General features: G+C 44.0%; 1 protein-coding gene across 3 annotated transcripts in view; it reads right to left on the bottom strand.

The window, feature by feature from the left end:
• Nucleotides 1-3,156: 3,156 nt before the first annotated feature.
• uggt1 (UDP-glucose glycoprotein glucosyltransferase 1) overlaps nucleotides 3,157-27,972 on the bottom strand; it is a 236,248-nt gene continuing 211,432 nt past the window's right edge. For all 3 annotated transcript variants that reach the window (XM_038817157.1, XM_038817155.1, XM_038817156.1), the window contains 4 exons: nucleotides 25,037-25,151; nucleotides 16,585-16,701; nucleotides 11,442-11,607; nucleotides 3,157-7,674 (listed from right to left, as the gene is read on the bottom strand). In XM_038817157.1, the coding sequence (XP_038673085.1) occupies nucleotides 7,649-7,674; nucleotides 11,442-11,607; nucleotides 16,585-16,701; nucleotides 25,037-25,151 (424 nt within the window). In that variant the 3' untranslated portion in view covers nucleotides 3,157-7,648. The remainder of the gene's footprint in view (nucleotides 7,675-11,441; nucleotides 11,608-16,584; nucleotides 16,702-25,036; nucleotides 25,152-27,972) is intronic.

Here is a 27,972-nt window from a genome sequence, read left to right as displayed (position 1 = left end):
TTGATGCCATATTTCATAGGGGCCTTAGAAGGAATATATCATAGAAAGGATAAAGTTCAATAGACATAGCCAGAGACTGGGAGAGCGCATCGATTCTTTCATTAGCAATTTATATAAACTAGCTGACAAAGGTGAATGTGGATCCCTGTAACACCAATTAAATCGGGAATGCATTATTTTAGGAGTTTTAGAAGAGACTTTATCAGATTTTCTGCAGTCAAGGGAGGATTTAATGCTACCAAAGGCCATGCAGTTAACCAGTCAGGCAGAAGTAAAGCAAAATTGTGTCCATTCAAAGTGATAGATTTCTGGAGAAAACTGACTGACACACTGCACTTTTTAGAACACAAGTAGCAGTCACCTATTTAAGAACAGGGGATGATTGAAGAGGGCCAGGTAGCCGTGATTACTCAGTGTTCTTGCTGTTGCAGGAAAAAGTTGCAGACCCGATAATGCCCCAGCAAAAATGTGGAGCGCTATTCTTTCACAGGATCTGGGTGTCACTGGCTAGGTCAGCAGTTTTATTGCCCATCCCTAATTGCCCTCGTCAAGGTAGTGGCAAGCTACCTTCCTGAACCACTGTAGTCCATGTGGTGTAGATAATCCCACAATGCTGTTGGGGAGGGAGTTACAGGATCTTGATCCAGTGACAGTGAAGGAACAGTGATATAGTTCCAAACCAGGATGATGAGTGAATCGGCAGGGAACTTGCAGGTGGTGGTGTCCGCATACATCTACTGCCCTTCTCCTTACTGGTAGAATTTGGACAGTGCTGTTGAAAGAGCGTTGGTGAGTTACTGTGGTTTCTCTTGCAGATGGTATACACTGCTGCCACTGTGCATGGGTGGTGAAGGGAGTGGATGTTGAAGGTGGTGGATGGGTGCCAATCAAGTGGGCTGTTTTGTCCTGAATTATGTTGGCTTCTTGAGTGTTGTAGGTGCTGTACTTACCCAGGCAAATTGAGAGTATTCCATCACACTCCTGGCTTGTGCCTTAGGCAAGCTTGGAGTCAGGAGGTGAGTTTCCATAGAAGAGAGGAGGGGACAATTTAAATCTGTATATCAGAGCAAAGAGCAGAAATTTAAGGAGCAACCAATTAAAACATGTAGCTTTCAAGAAATTGAAGATGAAAAAGACAAAGTGCCATTCTTGGGCAAAATTGGGATTTTATGGGAACTATTTCAGCAACAGACAAAACTTTATATGTGATCTAAAAGCAAGAGTTTTCACTGTTAAACTGAAAAGTATACATAGACATATAACTTGTCAATAAAGTAGATGAGTTGCGAAGCCAAGAAAAGCTGGTAGAATTCAGAACAGAATTTCCAAAATTATTCAGATGTCTTCAGAAGACTGAAACAAGTTCTGCAAAGTAGGAGCAACAGAACCGAATGGGACCGTGGGAAAACCTTAAAAACCAGGCAGAAGATCTCCCCGGAATGACAGCTGAAGGAACCACACGTTCATTACCTGGAAGGGCAACTTGCATCAAGAAAGAAATTAATGGAGAAACTTGACCAAAGAAAACAACAAATTACAGTACACACATTGGCATGCATTCCCGCTGAAAAGCCTGAAGACATAAATTTTTTCGATGATGTGGAATCCAATCCCTCATTGACCACAGGATTACCGCCAACAATAACACAGGCTAATAAAATTCAAAAGGCACAAAAAACATATGAAGAATGTGCTAAATTTGGGAATTATCCATCAATGGATGGCCAGAGCATGTTCCAAATAATAGCTAATCTTGTCCTTATGCGACAGCTATACCTGGACCCTCTATTGGAAGTGATTTGATAGCAATCAGGAATTAAGTCAAAATAATTTCACTCCTTAAACTGGGAGAATTAGTCCAATTGTTGCACATCACCATCACCCCATCTCAAATAGGTTAACTCGCTTGGACCAGAGAACAAATCTAAGTCTTTTCTGGGTTTGTCTCAGATACTTGGACATTCTGAACTCTGTGTACCCAAACAGGCGCCGGAATGTGGCAACTAGGGGCTTTTCACAGTAACTTCATTGGCATGTTAATGCAAGCCTACTTGTGACAATAAAGATCATCAGTTGAGAAATTATGTGAAGTAAAAGCCAATAGTTTTTATATTCATCCACTGACCATAAAACAATCCAGTGCTCATTTTAGCAACTGGTGCTTTTATTTGTCCCAAAATACTAACCACTGTCAACTGTTGTTAATCTCTTTAAGTTGTTTAAGTTCCTCAGCGATTTTGAACCACAGCTAAAGACAGAGCAAAATCTTATAACTGTGTGCAGTGTGTCTAAAGGCCCCAATGCCCGGTGTATTTTTGGCAGGAGCATTTAAAATATGATGGTGGGTAGTCCACTGACTTTCAGCCCATCCCTGACTTGGTCTTCATTATATGGGGTGTGTGTATGATGTCCACCAGCAGGCCTATCCACCCTTGAGACCTAATAAGTCCCTTAAGTGGCCTATTATTTCCCTGTTAAAACTCTCAATTGGCTTTCACTGCCATAATACACTAGGCAGTGAAAGATGCACGAGAGTGGGAAAGCCATTTTTTCAATAAAAAGCTGGTGAAACTGTGGGAAAGAAGGGAGTTCTTTCTTCAGGGCATGTTCTGTGTTCATACGCAGACACATGAAAACCCTACTTGCCTCCAAAACTCATACCTCTCCTGAGGGTGCCTGATTCCTCCCCACCCAAAAACCCTGGACTCACCTTCCTCCAGTGTCCATGATGTCTTCTTTGTGGAGATGCTAGCAGTGGCTACCACTGAGCTTTGGTGCTGCTGGAACAGCAAGAGCTGATGGCCAGTTAGAACAACCAGCAGCTCTCGAGGGTGGGACTTCCATGTACTGAAGGTTCCACTTTCAGCTTGTTAAGGCCACCTACATTGTAATATTTCTGCGGGGCAACCTCATTTAATTGGGTCAGTTTGTGACAGATCTTTCTAATGGGGTGGTTAACAATATGCTCCCCCCCCCCCCCCCCACTCACTGTAAAGTTCAGCTGTGTTAATACTGATACAGCTACCCCAACACGTCGTCATGAAATCCAGATGTAAATTTTAGCTATTAGTGAAGTGACCTACCTAAAATGCAGTGAAAGTCTTGCAAATAAAAAATCATACCGAAAGCTGTCACAAACTTTGTTTACCACTGTAATTTGAGAGAGATTCCACAATAAATCATTTGGCAGCTTCACTGCTTTATTGTCATTTTGGGTAGAAAGAACATTTGAACCTCCACAACTTTGGAAAATAATTTCCGACATTATAAACAGGTCACATGAAAAACAAGTATAGTTGCTTTCCTTTTAGCAACGGAAATATGGCTCCTGCCAAAGGCAGCAGGGTACTCTCCAAACCATAAAATTGTATTTTGAATTTCCAGACTGTACAATACATAGTTGACAGTGGCTTTCGAAACATTCTTCAATGGACTGCAACTGAGATCTATACAGAATACAGTTAATTCCTGTGTGCCAGATTTGAACCAGATTTTGCTCACACTTTGACGCAACTGCAAGAGGTCCATTAATAATGCAAATAATGAAGCACAAGAAAGAGCAAATGGTAAAATAGCAAGAAAATCCATTAACAGTACATATTACGGAACAAGCAAAATGAAGTGGCAATAAATCCCTTTAATATCAATAAATGCTACGACGGCTGAACAAAATGCTCTAATGGCTCTTATGTGCTTTCTTTAGTTATTTCCCCCCCCCATATCTTCCAAGCGTGCTGGTTAGTGTGCCTGTCACTGCAACTTATGCTCTGCTTGAAACCTCTGCAATGTTGCCAATTAATATTTAAATATGCAAAAAATGCAACTCATTCCATCAAATTGGTCCCTTTATCATTTCAACACACCAGACAGTGAACTCTCCCAACATCATTGATTTCAAATGTGCAACACCCAAATATTACCCCCACCGAGATTGGTTTTAAATTTATTTTCACCAGTTTAAATTTATGCCCTTTTGTTTTACTGGCTATGGTGGTCTAGAAGCCATATTGAGGGTGCATATCATGTCAAAGTGTGCCATTTTATAGATTAGTGAGATTCTGTTATTCATATTCTCTCTAGAACTTGGAGTTTAAGCACCGTGTATCTTTTCCTCATCGCTTGTCCACTTTGCATTTGGAATCATTATTTCTGTTCCTCGAACCTTCTCAAATGCACGTCATTTCTTACGTGTGGTGAAAAGTATTGCCCAATATGCCATTTCTATAGTTTTCTTTAACATGAGCATTTGTGATCTTCCTTCATCGCCTGGATCAGCAGTGTGGTTTCATGATAATAAATGGGGCTTGATATACAATTTCATTCTTTCAAACCTTTTGAGTAGCCTGCATCGGAATTGAAACTGCAAGGTCAACAGGCTCATTGCCAACAATTGAAATAAGAAAAAAAAAATCTTTATTAAAGAAAATATCACACACACCTAAAATAGAATGGATCCACTGAACTAATGTGTATGTTTAAGTGTGTGTGTCTATCCAAGTGCCTGGACTTCATAATACCTTTTCTGTTTAAAAAAAAATAAGAAACAAAGACAACAGGTACAAGCTATTGAGGAATTTATAGTGACAGAAGTAAAATGCATATGAATCTATCTGAAAATTTCACAGATTATAGAAAGTGACAGTACAATGGATGATAATCACTGTAAACCATTTTAGGGCATGCTTAAGCACTTTAGGATTTAACTACGACCGATGTCAGAGGAAGGAAAGTTTAGAAAAATACTTTCACTGAACAGCAGTGGGTCTGTGAGCAGAAAAGGCTGATAGGACAGGCTTCCATATAACTGGAAGGTGAGTATTTTAGATATGACAAAAGGCAAGGGTGCATGAAGTTTCTCAATGCATTGTGAGTTTATAGTCCCAGAGTTTCATATTGTTTGAATTAAAAGAAACAAATCCAAAATTTGCCATGAAAGAGAAACAATTTGATTTGTATTTCACATGTCAAATCTTGCAAACATACAAAATATTGAAACTGTTGGTTCAAATTGAAAATTCAGAATCATAAATACACCAAGGTTCACATTCCAGTTGTAGAATGCTGAAAGGGCAACAGGAAAGTAGCATTTAAACTTGGCTACTTACTAATTAATACAGCATCTCAAACTTCAGAAAATTCTAGGCTGTGACTGAATCATCTTTCTATTAAAACTAGAGTGTGAGCACTTACTTGAACTTTTGAGCTGAGTCAATTTTTAGTTTGTTTCAAATCCAGTCTACACGGACCCACTAGTCGGGGTTTCATATTTCACACACTTCATGAAGATAAGGTTTCAAATGTTTTCCCTTTTAACAAACTTAGTAAGGTAACTACACCATGTGGACAAACCATTACTGCACAGCAGTGTAACATCATTAGTTCTTACATGTGCCTCTTTCCATAAATTAGAAAGCCCAGTTGGTTCCATGTAAGGCTGAATTGTGGATGGTTTAATATTGCAGACTTACATCCGATTGGAACTGGATCCAGTTTTCTAATCGTTATATTCGGGCAACAGAGAAAGGTGACGTCCATTCACTCAGCTTAGGTTGAGGGGCAAACATTGCTCCCTAGGAGTGAAAGCAATGTAACAGTTTGCAGGTGCCACCAAGTCACTATTTTGGACATATAGTTCAGATCTGGTAAGCACACAGCTGAATTGCTAAATGTCAGCAGGTTCTTGGAAGTTAGTTGTGTGCTCATTCCCTATCTTCTCAAATTCTGGGCTCTTATATTCTGTCTGCAATATGCCAAAGACTTCTTCCCTTTCAACAGACGGAAAAAAAAATCACAACAGGCAAAGCAGAGTGCAAATAATATTGAACAAAAAAGTTTTTTCTGTGACAACCGACACCACATCACGTGATTAAGGAATGGGTAACATTTTCCATCAGAGCTGGTTGTGAGTTTAGAGTTCAGCTTCGCATGTAGCATCAGAAATTTCCAAACTTCATTGAAGCAGAATTAAGCAAAATGCATCTGAAGCAGTAAGTCACAGCATGGTCAAGGTCATGGTGAATAGTTCATGTTCTATTATTATAATGAGATTAAAGGAAAATAATCAGCTTAGGAAATTTCTACACGTTTGGTGTAAGTCTGAAATTATGTGTAAAAATTGCTAGGTCTGATATCTTAACTAACTTCTGGTGATAGAGTAGTGTAAAGGTGAAGAATTTCTTCCTGTACAAGTCTGCTGCATGCACAGCAATCTTCGACCGACTGGGGTGTTCAACCTATAATCAGCAATAATACAAAGAGTTGTACACTTTCAAATCACTTCAGGCATCAAGTCCAATAAAGGACTCTTCCCCCAAATACACTGCTATTGGGCAGGAACAATACAAGTAAATCCAAATGAAAGTCGACCAAGTCCCAGAGAACCATGGGCTACTCTCTCTCTTTCTGAGAGAGAAAGAGCTGACTGATGGTGATTTAACTTGAGGGTCACCACTCCTCAGGCGACGGGCAAGGTTGAGAAGGTAGGGCCTTCATGAATAACCTCAGCCGTATGGGAATTGAACCTGTGTTGCTGGCATCACTCCACATAATGAACCAGCTGCCCAGCCAACTAAGCTAACTGACTCCCAAGGAGCTATGAATACAAGCATGTATGCATCAGAAGAGTGGAGATTGTTTTCGACACTATTCTATTTGCCTTTTAAGCTGAAGATATACTGTAGCTGTACAATGCAAGGGTGCATGGTGAACTGATTGTGAAGATTAGGCTGGATTTACTAGTTAAAGGCCTCAGACTGTTAGCCTGACCAAAGTGCTACTTTATGGGTCACAAAGGAATAAACAACAAATACTACATGACTAATAAGCAGTCATGTTGTTCATAGAGTAGCAGATCTTCTAGAATGTTTACAGAAGACATCATGTGACCTTCATTTCTCACCCTCAAAACCAGAACTATTTTCTATAAAATAGTAATAAAAACTAATAGCTGCATATTCCACAATAAAACTTTCCAAACATAAATTAACAGATTTTGCAATTTTCCATTGATGAATACAGCATAGCATAGCAGCTGAGGCTTTTGAGTATTGCGCTGAAAATACAGACAAAGAATACATTCATTTCAAACAAGGATTCACCTTGGTTTACCCTTCAGTAAACACAGAGTGAGTTTAAATCGAGAGAGGGAGAGAGAACGAGCAGGGGAGTGGGAGTGTCAGGGAGTGAAATGAGATTACATGTGTGTGTTTGAGAGAGGAATTAATCATGTATATTATTTCAAGGACAAGAATGACACATCAACATCCGGACTGTAATTAGTAATCTAGATGAATTCAGGAATCTGAAAATTAATGCATTGAAAGGTTTAGATTTTTAATTATTGGGAATTTAAATCATCCCTCTGACTTTCCTAAACCCCACTGACCAACATATAGAAACCATCTGATTTTCCATGATTTTTTTTGTCCCTGAGGTGAATACCTATTTTTGTTCCAGTGATTTTGCACCCCCATTGCTTTACCTGTCCACAGAACTGAACCCAAATTATAATACACCATCTGAAGAAAAAAAACACAACTAACAGCACATTTTAATTCCAGTCTCTTATCTCTGTCACGTTGGAGAAGATTTCACGTAGGAAAAAGGAGGAACTCCTTAAACAGAGTTAAACGGGTATCACATTCAGAGCTTAAAGTTCAACATGTGGGACGTGATCTGTGAAATGAAGGAGACAGTACAGGTTAGAGATCACCAACTCACAGCACTGCGACAAAATAAAATCCATGATAATGACTCTAGATTGCACTTTTGAATTGAAATGTTTTCAAACAGGAACACCCCCTGCTTCCACCCGGACTTCTTTACTCCTGCTGAAATACCAATCCAGGCTTTCATTTGACTCCAGAACTCTCCTTGCATTGTATTTATACAATAGGATACGAAATGCTAGGATATGCAAAAGTACAATGCTTACATATTAGATAACAGGACTGGTAGCTTATTGTGTTTTTGGCCAGGTTTTGTTTTGCTACCCCAACTATCAGGCCATATCTTACGCTTGTAGGTGCACCACAATGTACATACACAAAGCCAAGCGAGTTTACAGAAAGTTGTTTTGTTAAGTAATTGTTTGACCAGATAAAAACCAAACCAAATCCCTAACCCCCCGGAACATTTTGATCTGAATTCCTGTTAAATTAACAGTTCTAACTTTTTTTACTTTAGCTTTTTAATACTTTTCATGTTGCACATAAAACAATTTACATCAGCTCGTATCAATGCTATTAATGGGAAATTTATGTATGAAAAATCTGACATTATTATTTCCTTCTCAAAACCATCTGATGCAGACCTGGGCAACTACAGTTCTCGGGAGGCTCTAACCTTGCCCAGGGTTACAACAGACAAAGCACGGAATGTGCACCAGTCAAACACTAACCTGTGCTCAGAGGAACCTGTCGCTGCTGTTCCAACCTAGTGCACAAGCGCAACTGTTCCTGGTGCATGGCCTATCGGCACCAAGAGTTAGGGCAAAACTAAAATGCAGATCCCATGGAGAGGTTCAAGGGAAGGAGTTCATAAGGCGATTTGGAACTGGTCAATGATCAGAAGGTGGAATAAGCTTTTCTTGGGGATCTGCTATGGTCAGGAGGTGAGCACAAGTGGAGGAGCCGTGAGAGCAGCACAAGTGCGCTTTCGGGGTTACTTAAGCGGATTACTGCAGCTTTGAATTGCTTTTTGGTTTTGCAAGTATATACACTGTAATTTAAAAAAAAATAAACTTACTTTTCTCTCAGGTTTTAATATTCTTTGCAAAAGATCAAGTAAACTCGAATATAATTTTATTGCCTTTTTGTTTTATTCCCCCCTGAAGGTGCTGATTCTTGCGGAGGTCCGGTACCATGGGTGCTGGCAGTTCAGGGTTTGAACCTGGGATCTTAAGGTTTGCACTGGCAGAATAACAAACTGAAGAATACTGTCACACACTAGTTAGTTACGTAGTTAAGGAAATTCTTGCACTCTGTGTGTGCTCTGTAAATCTTCCCACTGCTACATTTAAAATGGCACCAGTGATGTTTATTTTCAATTAAGTGGGGAGATGATAAAAGCTGAGATTGTTCTCCTTATGGCAGAGAAAGTGAAAAATAGGTTTAATAGAGGTGTTCAAAATCATCAATGGTATTGATTACATTAAAACAATGACAAACTGATCTGGTATAAGAAGGTTCAGTAACCAGAGGGCACAGATTTATGGTAAATGGTACAAAAACCACAGGGTTTAGATCTGAAGACCCAGCAAAATCTTGATCTACAATTCCACTGGTGGTTAAGGGAATGAAGTATTAAAGGGTAAATACTGATCCCTGCAGCAAACCCTGTGCGTATGACTGAAAGTCTCTGGAAACAATCTGAGACAGGCAACTCAGTGGTGCTGTCAATTCACTTCTGAAAACTAGAGTTTAAAAAACATCTTCTGTTCTTGCCAAGGTACAGCTAAGGCTTTTCCTATGAGAATGTAATCGAAAGTTGAGAATGTGTGGTTTTAGATTAGGTTATGTTTGAGAATATTGAAAATGAGAAGTACAGAGAGGGTACAGATCACTGTACTCCCCACACGGTGTGGTGACTGCCTCCGAGATGCCATTTTCTCTCTCCCCATTTCCTTGCTCTTCACTGCTATCCCTTGGTGGTTCTTGCAACACTATATTGTAGGTCACAAGAAGCATTTACATTGGCCTGACAAAAGCAAACTACTGCAGATACAAGAAATATGAAATGAAAACAGAAAATGCTGGGAGGTACTCAGCAGGTCAGGCAGTATCAGTGAAAACAGAAAAAGAGTGACACCAATCCTTGATGCCATGGCAAAGAGGGTTGACCAACAGCATCGTTCACATTAAAACAAGAGGGCATGAAAAAGAGGGTCGTTTGATTTTGTTATTGTATGTAATAATATGCAGTTAGGATGGAATAATTACCAAAATAATAAGATTTATGTTTATTGTACAAAATTGTATCTTTATTATAATTGTTTGTTTCTTGAATGTTTATGGCCATCCCCCTAAAGAAAATTACATACCCATATGAGGCCCTCTGGCTGAAAGATTTTCCCTTTCCTCATCTACAGTACTGCTGCTAGTTCACTCGAGCTTCTGCTTTACAGATCGATACTGCAACTGACCCGTACTGATTCAGCAAATACACTTGTTTGTTGATATTATTTTATTATTTGCAATATTGTAGATAGAAATGATAGTTAACCCAAGTCCTATAATCCTTTGTGAATCTGGAATATCTTTCCTATGGATCAGTTTCATAGGAGACAACTTTGTGCTTGGGTCTCGCAAGAATCAAGATCTCGTTTCTCGATTTGCCATGCCACTTGCCGATGACTCCCCCTCGCCCCCCAACATGCTCCCCTCTGACTGAATATTCAAACCTGGCCGACACAGTGTCACATCGGCAAGGTTTACAACAAGATAACACCCGGGGGAGGAAGAGACATTAAAGTACGCTTCATCTCTGTGGAGCCAGCCTTGCATAAACCAAACCCCCTGAATTCTCTCCCCGACTTTTGATGTTCCTTTTAAAATGCATTAGAATCCAATTAAGTATAGGGAAGACATAAGCCAGTGTTTTTAGTCCCCACTCCAATCTCCATTCCCTAGCTAACAACCCCATCTCACTCCCTGGTCTGAGTTCAAGCCATCTGTTCGTAAGCTGGTGTCATATTTGACCCCCAAGATCAGGTTCCAGCCTCATAGTGTAGCGTCACTAAGACCACCTATTTTCAATACCATAACATTGCCCGACTGCTACCCTCTCAGCTCATCAACTGCGGAAACCTGCACTGCCTTTGTTACCCCTCAAATTGACTATTCTAATGCACTCCTGGATTGTTTGCCACATTCTACCATTGGTAAACTTGAGGTCATCCAAAACTCTACTGCCAGTGTCTTAGCTCGCAAAAAGTTCCATTCACATCTATGCTCAATGACCTACAGTGCTCCCAGTCCAGTAATATTTTGACCTTAAAATCTTCATCCTTGTTTTTAAATTCCTCCATGGCCTTGTCTCTCCCTAGTTCTGTAATCTCCTCCAACTGCACAACCATCCTAGATATCTAAGCTTGTCCAATTCCAGCCTCTTGACCTCAATTTTAATTGCTCCAGCGCTACCGATCGAGTCTTCGGTTGCCAAAGCCCAACTCTCTGAAATATCTTTTACATTCCTGCTTCTCGACCTCGTTTTCCTCCTTTACGACACCATAAACACTCATTCTTTGACCATGTTTTTGGTCATCTGATCCAATATCTCATTTTGTGGTTCAGTGTCATTTTTTTAAATAATCCTCCTGTGAAGTCCCTTTGGATGTTTTATTATATTAGAGGTGCGATTGTGGTTGCTACACATATTCACTCTAAAACGGGACTCACTCATTTCAAATGCCTCTTTAAAAAGCGCAACAATGTTAAACTCACCCTGTGTGCTGGTTACATCTTCTTTCCTGGCAGGAGTTAATCCATTCATTTTCCCCTCTTGGAACATTTTCTGAAACTGTTTAAGCTCTTGATCATAGTCCTGCCATTCTGGAACAATTCGCACAGCTGCCTCCAGTTTGGGTTCTTTAGTCATTGGGTTATTGCACTAGAACGTAATGAATCAGTCATTTGAATTTCACTGAACATTTCGATGACAATGAAGAAGACTCACACATGTGAGGTGAACTTTAACTTTAACAATGAGATCAATTTAAAAAAGTTGCTGAACCTGTTTTAACAAGGTGGCAACACGGAGATCTGACCATGTCATTTTTACAGGGGTCTACACTTTATCTTTATTCGTTCACGGGATGTGGGTGACGCTGGTTGGGCCAGTATTTATTGTCCATCCCCGAGGGCATTTAAGAGTAAATCACATTGCTGCGGGTCTGGAGTCACATGTAGGCCAGGTAAAGACGACAGATTTCCTTCCCTAAAGGACATTAGGGAACTAGATGGTGTTTTTTACGACAGTGGTTTATTTTATGATAATGGTTTCATGGTAGTCATTAGACTTTCAGTTGGATTCAAATTCCACCATCTACCCTGGTGGGATTCGAACCCATATCCCTAGAGCATTATCCTGGGTGCCTGGATTATTAGTCCAGTTATAATACCACAATGCCACTGTCTTCCTTGGATGCACAAAACAGCCACCTGGTTTAGACAATATCCCCTTTTAATATACAAATCAATAACATAGATAGAACATGACGATTGTCATTTTAGGAAAGATCTGGTCGAAGCAGGCGCTGTGCTCTGTGGGCCAGTGTTACCAGTGGTACAGCTGAAGAGGCTCTGAAAACATGGGTTTTAAATTAATAAGCAGCTCAAATAGGTTATCTACCAGGACAGAGAATAAATCCACCATTATTAAAAACATGAATTACATCGCACCAGGAAATATGTGAAGACATTGGTGAGCGTGCAGAAAAAAATCACGATAGTGCTTCCCGGAATGACGAACTTCAGTTATGAAGTTAGATTATGAGAAGTTGGGACTGTTTCATAGGAAATAGGAGCGGGGGAGGCCCTCGTGCCTTTGAGCCTGCTCTGTCATTCATTATGATCATGTTGGTCATCCAACTAAATATCCCGCCTTCCCCCATATCCTTTGATCTTCTTCGTTCTATGTGATATTTCTAACTCCTTATTGGAAACATACAGGGCGAGATTCTCCGCAAATGCGGAGAATCGTAAAGGCTGCCGTGGGACAGGCCGTGACCCACGGCAGCCTTCACGCCCACTTCCGGGGCCAATTCTCTCCCCCGGGCGGGGCTAGAAGCGCGGCCCCGTGCGTCACGGCCTTGACGACGGTTATCAAGGCCGCACATCATGCGTCACGCCAGCTGACGCAGCCGCATGCGCGGTTGGCGTCTTTTCCCTCAGCCGTCCTGCAAGACGTGGCGGCTTGAACTTGCAGGGCGGCGGAGGGAAAAGAGGGACGCACGGCCCCCTTGGCACGGCCGTGGTACTGCCGTGCCAATCGGGCCCCCAGATAGCCCAAACGGGCATCTGGCGCCCGTTTCACGACGGCAGCGAGCAGGTGTGTTTGCTGTCGTGTTGAAACGGGCGCGAAGGCCCGGCCAATCAACCTCGGAGAATCGCTGCGCGCCGTAAAAAACGGCGAGCGCCGATTCGTGGCGTGGGTCGGGCGTTGGGGGGGGGGGGGGGGGAGAATAGCGGGAGGGCGTGAAAATTGTCGGGAGGCCCTCCCGCTATTCTCCCACCCGGCGTGGGGGGCGGAGAATCACGCCCACAATGTTTTGGTCTCAGCTGCTTTCAGTGGTAGCGAATTCCACTCACGTGGTGAAGAAATGTCCTCTCATCTGTCATAAATGGTCTTCCCTGTATTCTCAGACTGTGACCACTGATTCTGGACTCCCCCCGCCATCAGGAACATCCTTCCTGCATCTACCCTGTCTTGCCTGTTAGAATTTTATAGGTTTCTATGAGATCGCCTTTCATTCTTCAGAACTCCAGTGAATACAATCCTAACTGATTCAATTTCTCCTCATAAGTCAGTCCATAGAACCTTCTCTGCACTCCCCCTGTAGCAAGATGCACTCCCTCTACATCACTCCTTGGAGAAAAGAAGGCCGAGAAGAAATTTGATAGAGGTATTCAAAATAATGAGGGGTCTACACAGAGTAAATAGAGAGAAACCATGCTTACTCATGAAAGGATTGAGAATGAGATGGCACAAATTTTAAGTAACTGCCAAAAGAAGCAAAAACAAGATGAGGAAATTTTTTTTTAATGCGGTGTGGTTGGGGTGTTGAATGTACTGACTGAAAGTGTGGCGTTGGTAGGTTCTATAGAGGTATTCAAAAGCGAATTAGACTTATCTAAAAAGGAAGACTGTGTAGGATTATGGGGAAGAGGCAGGTGTGAACGGTAATAGGTAAATTGCTCATTCGCAGAGCCAGCACAGACGCTTCATTTCCGACCGCGTTGCACTGGGTGCCTATCCCGTTGCGCCGGGGGCATCGCGGGAGGGCCCAAAACGGGCTTCACGCCAGGCACATAAACACAGGGTAGTCACCTAACCTGCAGCGCCCATTCATCTGAATCATGTTCTCGCCGGGCGTGATCCAGGTAATGATATTTATAAATGAATCATTAGGCTCAGTTAAATATGCACGGCCGGGTTAAGGCCACAGTTGCCCGGCTCCCGGAGTCACCAGCTGCACTGGCAAAGCCTCACATGGGCACCACAAGCAGAGAGGCAGTGGTGGCTACTCCAGGGGTCACAGATGACAAAGGAGCCTCTCCCCCCCCCTGGAGTTCTCAGTGACAGTGCATGCCCCTGGCACCTGGGCAATGTCAACTTGGCAGTGCTGGCAAGCCGATGAAAGAGTGAGGGGGTGAGGAGGGGGGGGGGGGGTGAGGGGGGAGGGGGTGAGGGGGGGGGTGAGGGGGGGGGGTGAGGGGGGGTGAAGGGGGGGGTGAAGTGAGGGGGGGGTGAAGGGAGGGGGGGGTGAAGGGAGGGGGGGGTGAAGGGAGGGGGGGTGAAGGGAGGGGGGGGTGAAGGGAGGGGGGGGGTGAAGGGAGGGGGGGGGGTGAAGGGAGGGGGGGGTGAAGGGAGGGGGGGTGAAGGGAGGGGGGGTGAAGGGAGGGAGGGTGAAGGGAGGGAGGTGTGAAGGGAGGGAGGGGTGAAGGGAGGGGGGGGTGAAGGGAGGGGGGGTGAAGGGAGGGGGGGGGTGAAGGGAGGGGGGGGGTGAAGGGAGGGGGGGGTTGAAGGGAGGGGGGGTGAAGGGAGGGGGGGTGAAGGGAGGGGGGGTGAAGGGAGGGGGGGGTGAAGGGAGGGGGGGTGAAGGGAGGGGGGGGGGGAAGGGAGGGGGGTAAAGGGAGGGGAGGTGAAGGGAGGGGGGGTGTGAAGGGAGGGGGGGTGAAGGGAGGGGGGGAGGGGGGGTGAAGGGAGGGGGGAAGGGGGGGTGAAGGGAGGGGGGAAGGGGGGGGTGAAGAGGGGGGGTGAAGGGAGGGGGGGTGAAGGGAGGGGGGGTGAAGGGAGGGGGGTGAAGGGAGGGGGGTGAAGGGAGGGGGGGTGAAAGGAGGGGAGGTGAAGGGAGGGGGGGTGTGAAGGGAGGGGGGGGTGAAGGGAGGGGGGGGGGTGAAGGGAGGGGGGGAGGGAGGGGGGTAGGGAGGGGGGGTGAAGGGAGGGGGGTGAAGGGAGGGGGGTGTGAAGGGAGGGGGGGTGAAGGGAGGGGGGGGTGAAGGGAGGGGGGGGTGTGAAGGGAGGGGGGTGTGAAGGGAGGGGGGGTGAAGGGAGGGGGGGTGAAGGGAGGGGGGGTGAAGGGAGGGGGGGGTGAAGGGAGGGGGGGGGTGAAGGGAGGGGGGGGTGAAGGGAGGGGGGGTGTGAAGGTAGGGGGGGGTGTGAGGTAGGGGGGTGTGAAGGGAGGGGGGTGTGAAGGGAGGGGGGGTGTGAAGGGAGGGGGGGGTGAAGGGAGGGGGGGGGTGAAGGGAGGGGGGGTGTGAAGGGAGGGGGGGGTGTTAAGGGAGGGGGGGGTGAAGGGAGGGGGGGGTGAAGGGAGGGGGGGTGAAGGGAGGGGGGGGGTGAAGGGAGGGGGGTGTGAAGGAAGGGGGGGTGAAAGGAGGGGGGGTGAAGGGAGGGGGGGGTGAAGGGGGCATATGAAAGGTGATGAAGAGGGGCGCCCTGTAAGGAGGGGATAGGCTTGAAAGAGGGGGGGGGGGGAAACTGAAAGGGAGAGGCCCTCAGTAACCCCATAACGGGGTATGCTCACTTGGGGAGGAGGAGGGGCATGATGCCCAGGTCTCCATGGCTGCGGTGGGGGTCATATTGTGTGTGGGTAGGGTGGGAACCTTAAAGCTCACGCTTTCAAATGGCACCCCGATTTCTGAGGAGCTGCAGAAAAAAGTTTCTAAGTGAGGGTTTGGCCGGTGGGAAACTCCCCAAACCCCCCAAAAAATGATGTGCGGGTTAATACAGGTCTGGGTCTCATCCAAAAAGCTGTCGGGAAACATCCTGCCAAACTGTCCCAAAATGATAGTAATTTTTTGGGAGAATCGCACATGATGGGTCAAATGGCATACTTCTACTGGTAGCAATCCTGTGATTGTGATCTCCATGAAGTTGACGGTGTTCCAAAAAAGCTCAAGTTCTCAGTCTCTCCTGGTAATTTGTACCCTTAAAATGTCGTGACTCTCCATTTAACCTTATCCAGGATGACCATAATCCCCATTACGTGATCGGACTACAGTGGGTCACAGTATTCCAGGTGGCATCTGATCAAGGCCTCATATTTTTGTTTTATATTTAATTGCACAGACAGTACATCTTAACCCCCTACTCAATTTCACAATAGCCTCATGGCATTGGTTACAGATCTTTAAGGACTCATTCACTATAATCCCAAGGCCCTTTACCTTCTGAAATCCTCAATCACACAATCTTGCATGGTAAACATGTACCCAAGTTCATTACACTACATTTGTCTACATGAAATGATGACATCTGGCAGACATGGGCCGATTTCCCCATTATAGTCCCTGCTTGCAATCTTTTACAAAAACAGATTAGTTCTAATGTCACAGTAACCAGCAGACATTCTCATGTACTTACCAAATCAATAGTTTTAGCTCTCTTCTTAGATGCTTCATCACACCACGTCTCACACCACAGCCAGTGCTGCGGAAGGGATTTAATGGGCACTTGATGGATCATGTTGTTAGGTAGATCCTATAAAACACATTTACCATACAAAAACAAATTAAGTAATTTTTAAAAGTTTCTGATTATTATGAATTGATGCAATTTTGAATTAATAAGTTTCAATATTTGCTATTTCTATGATTTAAGCTTGTTTTCCTTATAAAGAAAATCTGTGCTGCCCACACAAATGTTGGACTGCGTGAGTGTGAACACATTGGTCATGACACCATTCCCCATCAGCAGTCAGCCACTGCCATTTCCAATTCACTGACACTGGCAACATATAGTAAGTTTTGCATTTAGATACCACCTTTACCGACCCCCACCCTCCAAACTATTTCCACAGGCAAAGAAGCACCTTTAAAGTGCAGTCACTGCTGTAATGCAAGAGAAACAGCAGTCAATTTGTGCACAGCAAGGTCTCAAATATAATGATAATCTATTTTAATTACGTCAGTTGAGATATAATCATTCGTTTGGACACAGGGGGAAGTTGTTCTACTTTGTCGAATAGTGCAGTGCCACGTGATCTTTTGCATTCAACCAAAGGGGCTGGCAAGCCTTGGTTTCATGTCTCTTACAAAAGGCAATACCTGACAACGCAGTGTTGTAATGTTGGCTTTGATTTTGTACTCAAGCCTATGGAGTGCCATTTGATCTTACTCAGTGGAGGGTGTACTCTCAAAGTCATGACTGACAGCTTTCTCCATCCAAGAAAAAAAATCATGCCGTTGACTCGGTCAACAAATGTTACTGTTTATTTCATTTTAACTGGCCAGGCACTGGTCCTAATTACACAAATGCTTTTTCCCTCAATGCCTGAATCATTCACCAGAAATCCTGTGATTGCACCTCAGTGTCCCAGATTATAATTCGAACACACTGATTTTACCTCAAGAAGAGGAGTCTTCTTGATTTTATTTCACAATGTAATGCAACCTTAAGATACAGGATACTGAGCACAGGACTAAAACCTCAGGAAATGCAGAGAGGGAGTATTTGCAATCATCAAGAGAAGACAAATTTGTTTAAGAAGGTGACCAAACCAAGTATTGTGAATGAGAGGATTCTACCTCTGATATCTGAGACTGGAGTGGCAGGGATACGAGAAGGAAAAATGCCACTCTGTCTCCAATGCTGTTGTCAATACTGAAGTCATTGTTTGCAGTTTCTTTCTTCAAACATAGAAAACAGGTTTTCTGGCAGGTGGAACACTGGATAAACTATCTGCCATTCAGCATTTTGGGTCCAAGTGTTCCAGATTTCCATTATCGTTTGTGGGAGACTAAAATGCTTTTTCATTTCACTCTTACAGAGTCAGGCTCTAACTTAGTGAACCTCCTTAGTTTACCGGAGGGTAAATATGGAGCAACCATTTCCTATTAAATCCCTGAATTGTTTTAAGTGCCTCATAGATCATCATCTTTTGAACCTTTTAAACTTGGGAATGCAAACCAAGTTTATAAATCCTGTCTGCCTAATTCAACCTTTAGAGCTATAATGTTCTGGTGAGATTGGACTTCATAGTACTCCCTTCCAAGGTCAATATATCCTTCCTGAGGTGCAGAGTACAAAGTTGAATGCAATACCACAGATGGAACTCTACAACTGAAGCATAATTTACTCCCGTTTGTATTCCTCCGGCCTGTTCAAGATAAAGGCCAACAGTCTATTAGATTTCAGATTACTTTTTAAAACTGTGCACTAGCTTTTAGTGATTTGTGTACCTAATTCTTCCCCTTTTACTCACCCAGTGTCTCGCCTCGCCTCATCAATCTTTGATCCAAAGCAGGTGACCTTATACTTCTCCACAATGAACCCCATCTGCCACAATTATTCCCACTCATCATAAAAACATACTTTATTCTACATAGCACAAGACGACAGCCATCCCAAACTAGATCCAAAGTGTCCCCCCACCCTCATAACAGCTAAAGTAATTACCAAATACTCATCAATAATTCTGGAATTGTGAGGAAGTGTCATTGGAGCTAAAAAAAATAGGCAGTGGGATAATAATAACAAAAAGATTTGTAAATCATCCAATGAAAGTGAATAAATCACAAGTCGCAATGGAACAACCATATCCAAAGAGCATTTGTAAGTTGTTTAATGAGTAGTTTGAAGTCAAGCCTGTGTAAATTTTCTCATGTCCCAAATCCATTTTCACACTGACCTTTATTAAATGACAGCAACCAAGCTTTCAATGAATGCTTTATTTGTGCAACTTGTCTAAGGAGCATTTAAACTGTAAACTACCTATCATAGCAAAATTAATCAATCTAATATCCATTCAAATTGACTTCTATAATGGCCCACCACTGGAGAGCAGTGTTGGCTGTCCTCAGCATTAAAAACCCTTAGCAGTTGTGACGGAAGCAGAGCTGAACCGACAGTTAATAAAATCTTTATTACATTTCTATCATATTGTGTTTGTGATTGGTTGATACATTGTTAATTTAAAATGGTCTTCGGTTAATTGGATTTTTGAAATTCCTTGTTCCTTGAACTCTGAGGTGAAAGAACATGGGCCTGAATTTGTCGAAAAACAATGCCCAAGGAAAGGCGGATCTTGTGGCAGTGCCATTATTATGGTTCCAGAACACCTGGAAAGCATGGGCCAGGTAATTTACTGGGCTGGATATTACTGCCATGCCCTCTTCCAATACCAGGGGCGGAATTCTCTGACCCCCCGCAGGGTCGGGGAATCGCCCGGGGCATTCGCGGGAGCCACACCATGATTTTCATAGGCACTCAAGAGCCTACAGAATAGCACTGGAAGGTTCAGAATCTGTGTTTAATTGTGCATCAGGTTTCTCAGGGGTAAGATTTCAACTCACTTGTTCCAGAAATTTCATTGAAATCTTAAAACTCAATTAAGTAATCCAAATGTTTCTGACAGTCAAACCCACCCATTGGACATTGTAACCCATCCCAACAGCTATAGCTCTGAATCATATTATTGTTAAATAATTTGTAGTTCTGCTCTGTTGGAGCCTTGTATCTTGTATGTGTAGCAGACATTGGCCATATTGTTCCTGTAATATATTTCGATTATTTTCCTGAAAATGAATTGCCAATACCACACTTAATAGACTTAACTGGCACTGATATTGAGCAATAGTATTGCTTCAGTTATGTACAAATACATCACCAGGAAGACTTGCAGATTCTCCCACTACGGTAGAAAGGCATTTCAGAAGAGGATATTTAAACTCTTATTTGTTAAATTGTTTGTATTGCTAATCTATTGTTAAATTATATTCCATCTTTGTAATGATAGATTGATGTAAGTAAATCAATTTGCACCTGAATTATAAAAATCAACTTCTTTTTGCCTGAAGAGTGGTCAGCAACTCACAACTTGTGTGTGAAATATTACAGTAATTGTTAATCGCATAATCGACTAATCCAATGCAAACTTGGACAGAGAGAGATGGGGGCAAGCCCAAACCATAACATCAGCATTCAAAATACAAATTTCATTATGATTTATGCAAGTGAGCTACCAAATATCACACCTTTTAAGTGTTGTGTTCTTCGATAAGAACCCCAGTGAATTACCTGAAATTTCTGTACACTAGCAGCCTTCTCAAGCGGAATGCAAGGAATGATTCTAACAAAAACTAAAATACCTAGACTCCTGCGAAGCAAACATACTTTGGGTTTATATCTACAGGACTGGAAAACATGCATTGTTGGTCGTTATCCGTCTGCATTTGTCTATTATTGCAAAAAACATTAAACAATGTCTAACATAATTAAAGGTTGCATTATATGAGCGTTACAATGAGTGAGCTGGCATTACTCACTGTAAATTTATAATTAAAATTGGTACAATTTGATTCATTTAGCAGTAAAATCCATTTCTCTTATGACATTTAATTTAAAAAGTGTTTTTCCCAGAGTATGTTGAGACTGATGGCCTGAGCAGGGATAGAATTTACAATTGACTCATTATGACTATGTAAAAACAAACACCGGCCAGTGGTCGTTACAAGTCTGTGAAGTATGCAAAGGTATTTGTGGCTCAGTCATGACATGAAGCATAGCATCTTGGGTGATGCACTAAAGGCAATATCAAACTAATTGACCAAGAGTCAGAGTTCAAACCCAGCCTGTCGATGCTTTTCTGCCTTACTAATATTCTATTGTCACCCTGAGCTTAAGTACCCTACAAATACTCAAACCCTTCCTGGATGACCAACCCAATCTGCATACCTACCAGGGACAATGTCACTCTAGGAAGTACCAGCATTAGAACAATAGGAGAAGAGAAAATACCTTTCTTAAGGTTTGGACGAACATGAGAAATTTTTCACTGTGGAAGAATTCAAATTGGAAACAGAAATTGACATGATGGCACATAATAGGTGCAGGTTTGGAGGTAGCTACCTTAAGGATGTAAAAATACCATCCTGGTCAGAGGTCTTCTGAAAGGCGAGACAGCATAAAGGGCCATTCGTGGCTCCTCAGATACTGAAGCAATCTGTGACCATATGCAGCAAGACCAGGACAACATTCAGGCTCGGGCTAGTAAGTGGCAAGTAACGTTCACGTCATACAAGTGTCAGGCAATGACCATCTCTAGCAAGGGAGAATCCAACCTTCACCCCTTGACATCCAATGACATTACTGTTATAACCGGCCTGCTTACCACTGGCTGGGGACTAATGACAATCCCACAATCCTATGGGAGTATGAGCTTCCCCAATGATGGGGGCGGAGAAATCATTAGCAGACTCCCTGCATAAATAGAGCTGGCCAGTTTGGAACCGGCTAGAGAGAGGAGTGAGCAGCAAGGGAAGTTGCTGCTGTTGTTAATATATTTTATTGTAAATAAATGTTATTTCTTTGTATCCTTAAAACTTGTGATGGATTCTTCGTGGCCCTCACAAAAATTACCATCTCAGAATTGCCCACGATAAACATCCTGGGGGTTATCACTGACATGAACTGAAGAACCAGCCATATATGGAGCAGGTCAGAGGCTGGGAATTCTGAACAGAGTATCTCACCTTCTGACTCCTCAAATCCTGCCAGCCATCTACAAGGCACAAGTCAGGAGTGTAATGGAATATTCTCCACGTGCACTTCAGGGTCGGAGGCCGTGCATGCACATGGCAGCAGCCTCCAGCGGTCACGCCGTGCTCCATCATGGCGGATTCTCAGAGCTCGGAGCTGGACCCAAAAAAGAAACCCCCCGATCGGCCGCGCACCCGACCCGGTCTGCCCGCACAAGCAATTACCAGTCACCTATAAGGCCCCCCCCACTACGCCCTCTGATCGGACCGCCCCCAACCAGGATGGCCACAGACAGAGTATCCCGACGGGCTGGAGCACATTAGTTCCACGCCGTCGGGACCTCGGCAGGTTGGGGGTGGTGGGGGCCTCTGGAAATGGCTCCAGGAGCGTGGCTGAGTACGCTGCTTTTCGGGGCCCGCAGAATCGGGGAACCGCCGCTGGTCCCGATTCCTTGCAGGGAAAATGGCAGAATTCTGTGCAGTGACGTGTGTCCTGATGCTGGAACCGAAGTGTGCAGTTTCTACTCCACAATTTAATGGTTCGCCACATACAATCACATAGCACCCAGCCAATTATGTATCAGCGAGAAGGCCCAGCCAATAGTGGCAGCGGTGGGCAGGGGGTCGTCGACCACATGGGGATCAATGGTCCAGGTGTCATATTTAAAAGTCTTCTGGAAAGGCATCCACTTGCAAGTCAGTACCATCACTCTGGCTGACTAATTGGAGGGTATTACAATGCCATCCTGTGCTCAACTGTTGTTTTTGGATTCCTGGAACACCTGCCACCCCAGGATCCCTGGAGCTGCTGCCAGCGTCCCACCTAGCTGTTGATGCTGACTTGCTGTCACCCCACACAAAGTTGGACAAATATCTCAGCGCAGACAATGACTGGTCCAATATTTATCAAAGCCTCCCTGCAGGTTCTCTTCCAGGCCATCTAGGAATGACAGGAAGCCCTGTTTTCCTGGGGTGCCAGGGGTTGACCCACCCACCTGGCCATGGCAGCCTGGACTGAGATCACTGCAGAGGCTAGCAGTCATGAGAGTCCACTCGTGAAACTGGATCCAATGCCAGAAAAGGGGTCAATCGTCTCCTATGCTCTGCAAGGATAAGGGCATGGTGTAGTTTCTGCAAAGTGGTTCTCAAGAGGCAACAAGCAACGTACATCTGCGACTCAAGATTATGCCCAGCTGAAGTTTGAGTTTCAGGGCTCGATATTATGAGGAACATGAGGATGGAATGTGTGGCAGCCACTTCATACTGAGAAGGCCGTATCAGTTGCAGGACAGTGCCTACCAGGTAGATGCCATTTGCAGTCACAGGGTTGCATGTTCATAAAATATCCTTTTGTCTGCCTGCAGGACACAAGAGCAATAACTCCAAGAAACATTCATAGACTGGTGGTAGTCTACCTAATATCCACAATGATCTTTACAGATCCCTGGAGGAGGCATAAAGCAGGCTATTGTTTTACCCTCCTTGCATCTGCAACTGGAATCACATCAGGCATTCCCTCAGGGTCTTCAGATTCTTCTGAGGATCAATCCAGCTCCCCCATTTCCTTGCACCCTCTCCTCTGCAGTGCTTTGTCGGTCCACATAGCTGTCATGAGCCAGGTGCCCTGTGGATATCCCGTCACCCAAGAGCCACTCCTGAAGTTGCACAGGTTGTGCAAACAGCTGTAACGTCTGGAGTGACTGAGAATGGACAAGTCAGGCAATGTCCCTGGGAAGCAAGCACACTGGAGGATCACTAACCAGCTGCTCATTGAGACAGTGAAATCCCTTTCAGTTTATGAATGCTGCTGGCTGTTTCCAGGGAGCTCTCAGCACCATGAGTGCTCAATTAACTGCCCCTTGTACTTGGGGAAATCCAGAGATGGAACTGAAGCCAACGTCTCTGGCTGCCTGGCTCTTAAGATCTGTGGTGAATCACAAAATCATTGTCCCTTTTGAACAGGGCATTGGCGAAATCCTTCATGCAAATGTGCGTGGCTGATCTGAGAGATGCCACACATGTCCCCAGTGGAGCCCTGGAACAATCCAGTGCCCCAATGACTTTTAAAGCTATTGGTTTAGGATTGCCTCCCATTCCACAGAAGAGACATTGGTCTTCCTGAACGAACTGATAAAGCTCAGTGGCTGTCTGTTATGAAATCCTCAACCATCACTCACATTACCTCTCTGATACTTACTGGTAGTTACTCCACGTGCGGTATATTCGGTTACATTCCATTGCTCAGCGTCGTACTTGCCCCTGTTGATGAGACTCAACCTCGGCTGCCAAACTTCCTCAGTGGTGGTCTGGCCATTGCTGTGCCTGGCCCTGGGCCATCATCTGTTGGTTCCTTGTCTTATCCGCCAGAGCCTCTAAAAGCACTGGAGGAATGAGACCTGCCCTGTCTGCCTGAAGTGAATTGCGGAAAGTAGGACCTGGTCAACAGACTTTATGGTCATCCTTCCTGACTTGAGGGCTATGAGCCAATAGCTCTATTTTACAGCGACCACAACCTAGTCTCCACTTACCCCACTGTGACCAACTCCCTCCTTTCCCTGTTTTCTGTCAGCTCTTCCTAATCTCCCTGGAGACTCCCACTATGATCCTGGAGCTGCAAACCATCACCCCAGAACCCTCAAAACAATACTCCCCCCTTCCCTTCACCCTCGAACGATCCTGGGGATTACAAAAAAGACTCAGCGTTTGCTCTATCCTAAAGTTCAAGAAGGAAAACATTGTATTTGTACACAGGATAAAGTATAACAAGAAGCACAAGGAAAGGCTAACAGATTTCACATAATTTGCCATGTAATAGTGTTCAAACATATCTTCAACTGGAAGGATAGTTAGGCCTGGATTTTCACATTTTCAAAACAACTATTGTTGGAAATGCCTGAACTCTAATATAGTTTTTTTTTTATATAATCCTGTATGCACAGATGTATATACAGAACTACAAATGATAACTGACCTTTCATACTTTGAAATATTGTACAACTGATTCCAGCATTACTACTTGCCTCATGGGGCAGCACGGTAACACAGTGGTTAACAGTTGCTTCACAGCGGCAGGGACTCGGATTCGATCCTCAGCTTGGGTCATTGTCTGTGCGGTGTTTGCACATTCTCCCCGTGTCTGCGTGGGTTTCCTCCGGACGCTCCCACAAGTCCCGAATGACATGCTTTTTAGGTAAATTGGACATTCTGAATTCTCCCTCAGTGTACCAGAATGTGGTGACTAGAGGATTTTCACAGTAACTTGTTTGCAGTATTAATGTAAGCCTACTTGTAACACTAATAAAGATTATCATCCCAGTTACAAGAACATATATACAAACCTGATCAAGATTAGACAGGCTGTTAGGATCCTGACTGAGACCTTGATATTGCCCTCTGAGTCGATCACCTGCAGCAATCTTTCTGAATTTCTTTAAATCCACTACATACAAGGCACTAAAAGGAGAGAATAATAAAACGGTGCTTAATATTAATATCATGGGACTGGTAACATGATAAATTGCCCTTAGTGACCGAAAAGGTTAGGAGGGGTTACTGGGTTACAGGGATAGGGTGGAAGTGAGGGCTTAAGTGGGTCGTGCAGACTCGATGGGCCGAATGGCCTCTTTCAGCACTGTATGTTCTATGACAACAGCACACAATGCTATTGGGTCACTTCACTGCAGCACAATGACAATGCTACAAAGCAATTCAGTAATTCACTGCATGGCTGCAAAAGGTCTTCATGACCTAAAGCTTTGTTTAAATCATTTTTTTTTAAGGTTTTCTTACATCTACTCACTGAACAAATCACTGACACCGAATAGCAAAAACACTGCTAAAGTTCTGAATATGTACAGTTATTCTTGGCCTTTGGAAGTATGCTTCGCCACAGCGTTTCCTAAAAGCAGTACATTCTCGGCTATCACAATTGTCAGCCTACACCTATTAAGGCAGCACGGTAGCACAGTGGGTAGCACTGTTGCTTCACAGCTCCAGGGTCCCAGGTTCGATTCCCAGCTTGGGTCACTGTCTGTGTGGAGTCTGCACGTTCTCCCTGTGTCTGTGTGGGTTTCCTCCGGGTGCTCCGGTTTCCTCCCACAAGTCCCGAAAGATGCGCTGTCAGGTGAATTGGATATTCTAAATTCTCCCTCCGTGTACCCGAACAGGTGCCGGAATGTGATGACTAGGGGCTTTTCACAGTAACTTCATTGCAGTGTAAATGTAAGCCTACTTGTGACAATAAAGATTATTATTACCAACGTCTTGCTACTTGGGAAACAGCCAACACAATGGGAAATTGTTCAGATAAGGAACATTCTCAATGGTATGTGTAGACTGGGTGATCAAATGGACGTCGCGATTACGTGGGTACAAAGAGAGTCCACGTGACAGTAGTGTGAGAGCTCTCCCTGGAGCGTGGGCAGACACACCAGTAAGAGCTGCTCAGAGTGTTCAATAAACTGTTGTTGTTCTAAGTCCTTGGTCACCAGTCATTGCAGCCAGCACTTCTACATGGTGTCAGGAGTTGGCAGAATAGCACAGGGACTTTGCGGCATTAACCCACTTGTGTTTGACGAACATATTGCGGACAATTGGGCAAAGTTTGAAAAAAAGAGTGTCGCATCTACTGTGGTGACTGTCAGGCAAATTCAAGAAGGCACAGGCATACACTTTACTGAACTTAGTGGGCCCCTGAGGCCTTCGAGACATCTGAATCTCTGGTTTTCCAAATGGAGGAGGAGAAAGAGGACCCAGAGATATTATTTTAAAAGTTTGAGGACATTTGCATGCCAGTGAAGAACATTATACTTGATAGACATGCTTTTAATACTACCAACCAAAAATCTGATGAATTGATTCAGTCCGACACTGCGATTTAAAAAATCGTAGCAAAAAAAATACATGTTGTCTCCCTGACCGAGGAGCTCGTTAGCGATTGCATGGTGTGTAGGATCCATAGTGATCTTGACTGGAAGCAGCTCCTTGGCTGATCTAATCAGCTAAGGAAGATCTAATATTGAAATCAGCCACCAGCATCTGTATGATGAATGATCAAGCAGAAAAAAAGCCACAAGGAGTTCAGGCTAGAAACAGAAGTTTTTTGTGGCACAGGGCACACTCTGCCCTAATTATGATGGCCATCATTCACAGAACAGAACTGCGTGGTTGGCATTTTATGAACGCTGAAACAAATGTAGCAAATGGAACAATTTTGCGAAATGCTATAGCTCTAAACTACAGCAGCCTTCCTATACCACCAGCCACATTGCAGACTGTCACTCCTCCAGGGTTCAGAGCATGAACAAGGTAAATTAATTGGAGTTCAATCAGAGCAACCAAGCCACTGAGCCTCCAACAACACTGCAGTGTGAGATTGTCAACATTGACACAGAGAAGGGTGAGATTTTCACTACTTTGAACAATGCCTGCGTGCACTGACAATGCCTGCAGCAGTGCAAAACTAAAAGTAACTGGAGCAAAGTGCAACATAGGGCCCAGACAAATGCTGTGGGAATTAGACCCATATGCTAACACCCAGGTGGATCTCGTGGCGTATGGTGGACAAACCATCTGGTCAGAAGGTTTGGCCACTCTCCACTGCACACAGGCAGCTTCAGGTTTCATACTGTTGACCAAAATGTAAGACCATAATTGGGTCTTCAGAAGAGTACCACATTTTTCCAGATGTACACACTCTGCAATACCAGGCCCCATCAACCATCACAGCACCCCTGGAAATCCAGCCTACAATTCAGGCTCCCTATACCAAAAGAAGTACATTGTTTCTCAGGCTTTATTAATAGGGGAGTTGAATACAAGAGTAAGGAAATCATGTTGAACTTGTGTAAGACACTAGTTTGGATTCATCTGAAGTACAGCGCTCAGTTTTGGGCACCATACTCGAGGGAAGATGGGAAGAGTACAGAGAACATTCACAAGAACAATTCCAGGGCTGACGAACTGTAACTCTGAGCATAGATTGAAGAGGAAGGATGCTTTCCTTGGACCTTGGAGTAAAAAAGGCTGAGAGGAGACTTAGGAGAGATATTCAAGATCCTGAAAGATATAGCCAGGATAAGAGGGCACAGCTTCAAAATTATTACAAAAGATGCAACGGTGATGTGAGGAAACATTTTTTCACCCAGAGGGTTGTTGAAGTCTGGAACGAACTACCGAGAGCGTGATGGCAGCTCAATTGAGGTATTTTAAGGGAATTGGATTGCTATCTGAGAAGAAAGAATTTACAAGGTTACAGGGATAAGGCAGGGGAGTG

The sequence above is a fragment of the Scyliorhinus canicula genome, chromosome 13, assembly GCF_902713615.1.
Source record: "Scyliorhinus canicula chromosome 13, sScyCan1.1, whole genome shotgun sequence".
Taxonomy (NCBI): Eukaryota; Metazoa; Chordata; class Chondrichthyes; order Carcharhiniformes; family Scyliorhinidae; genus Scyliorhinus; species Scyliorhinus canicula.
The sequence above is the reverse complement of the archived record's forward strand: the minus strand, read 5'-3'. Positions and strand labels throughout refer to the sequence as shown.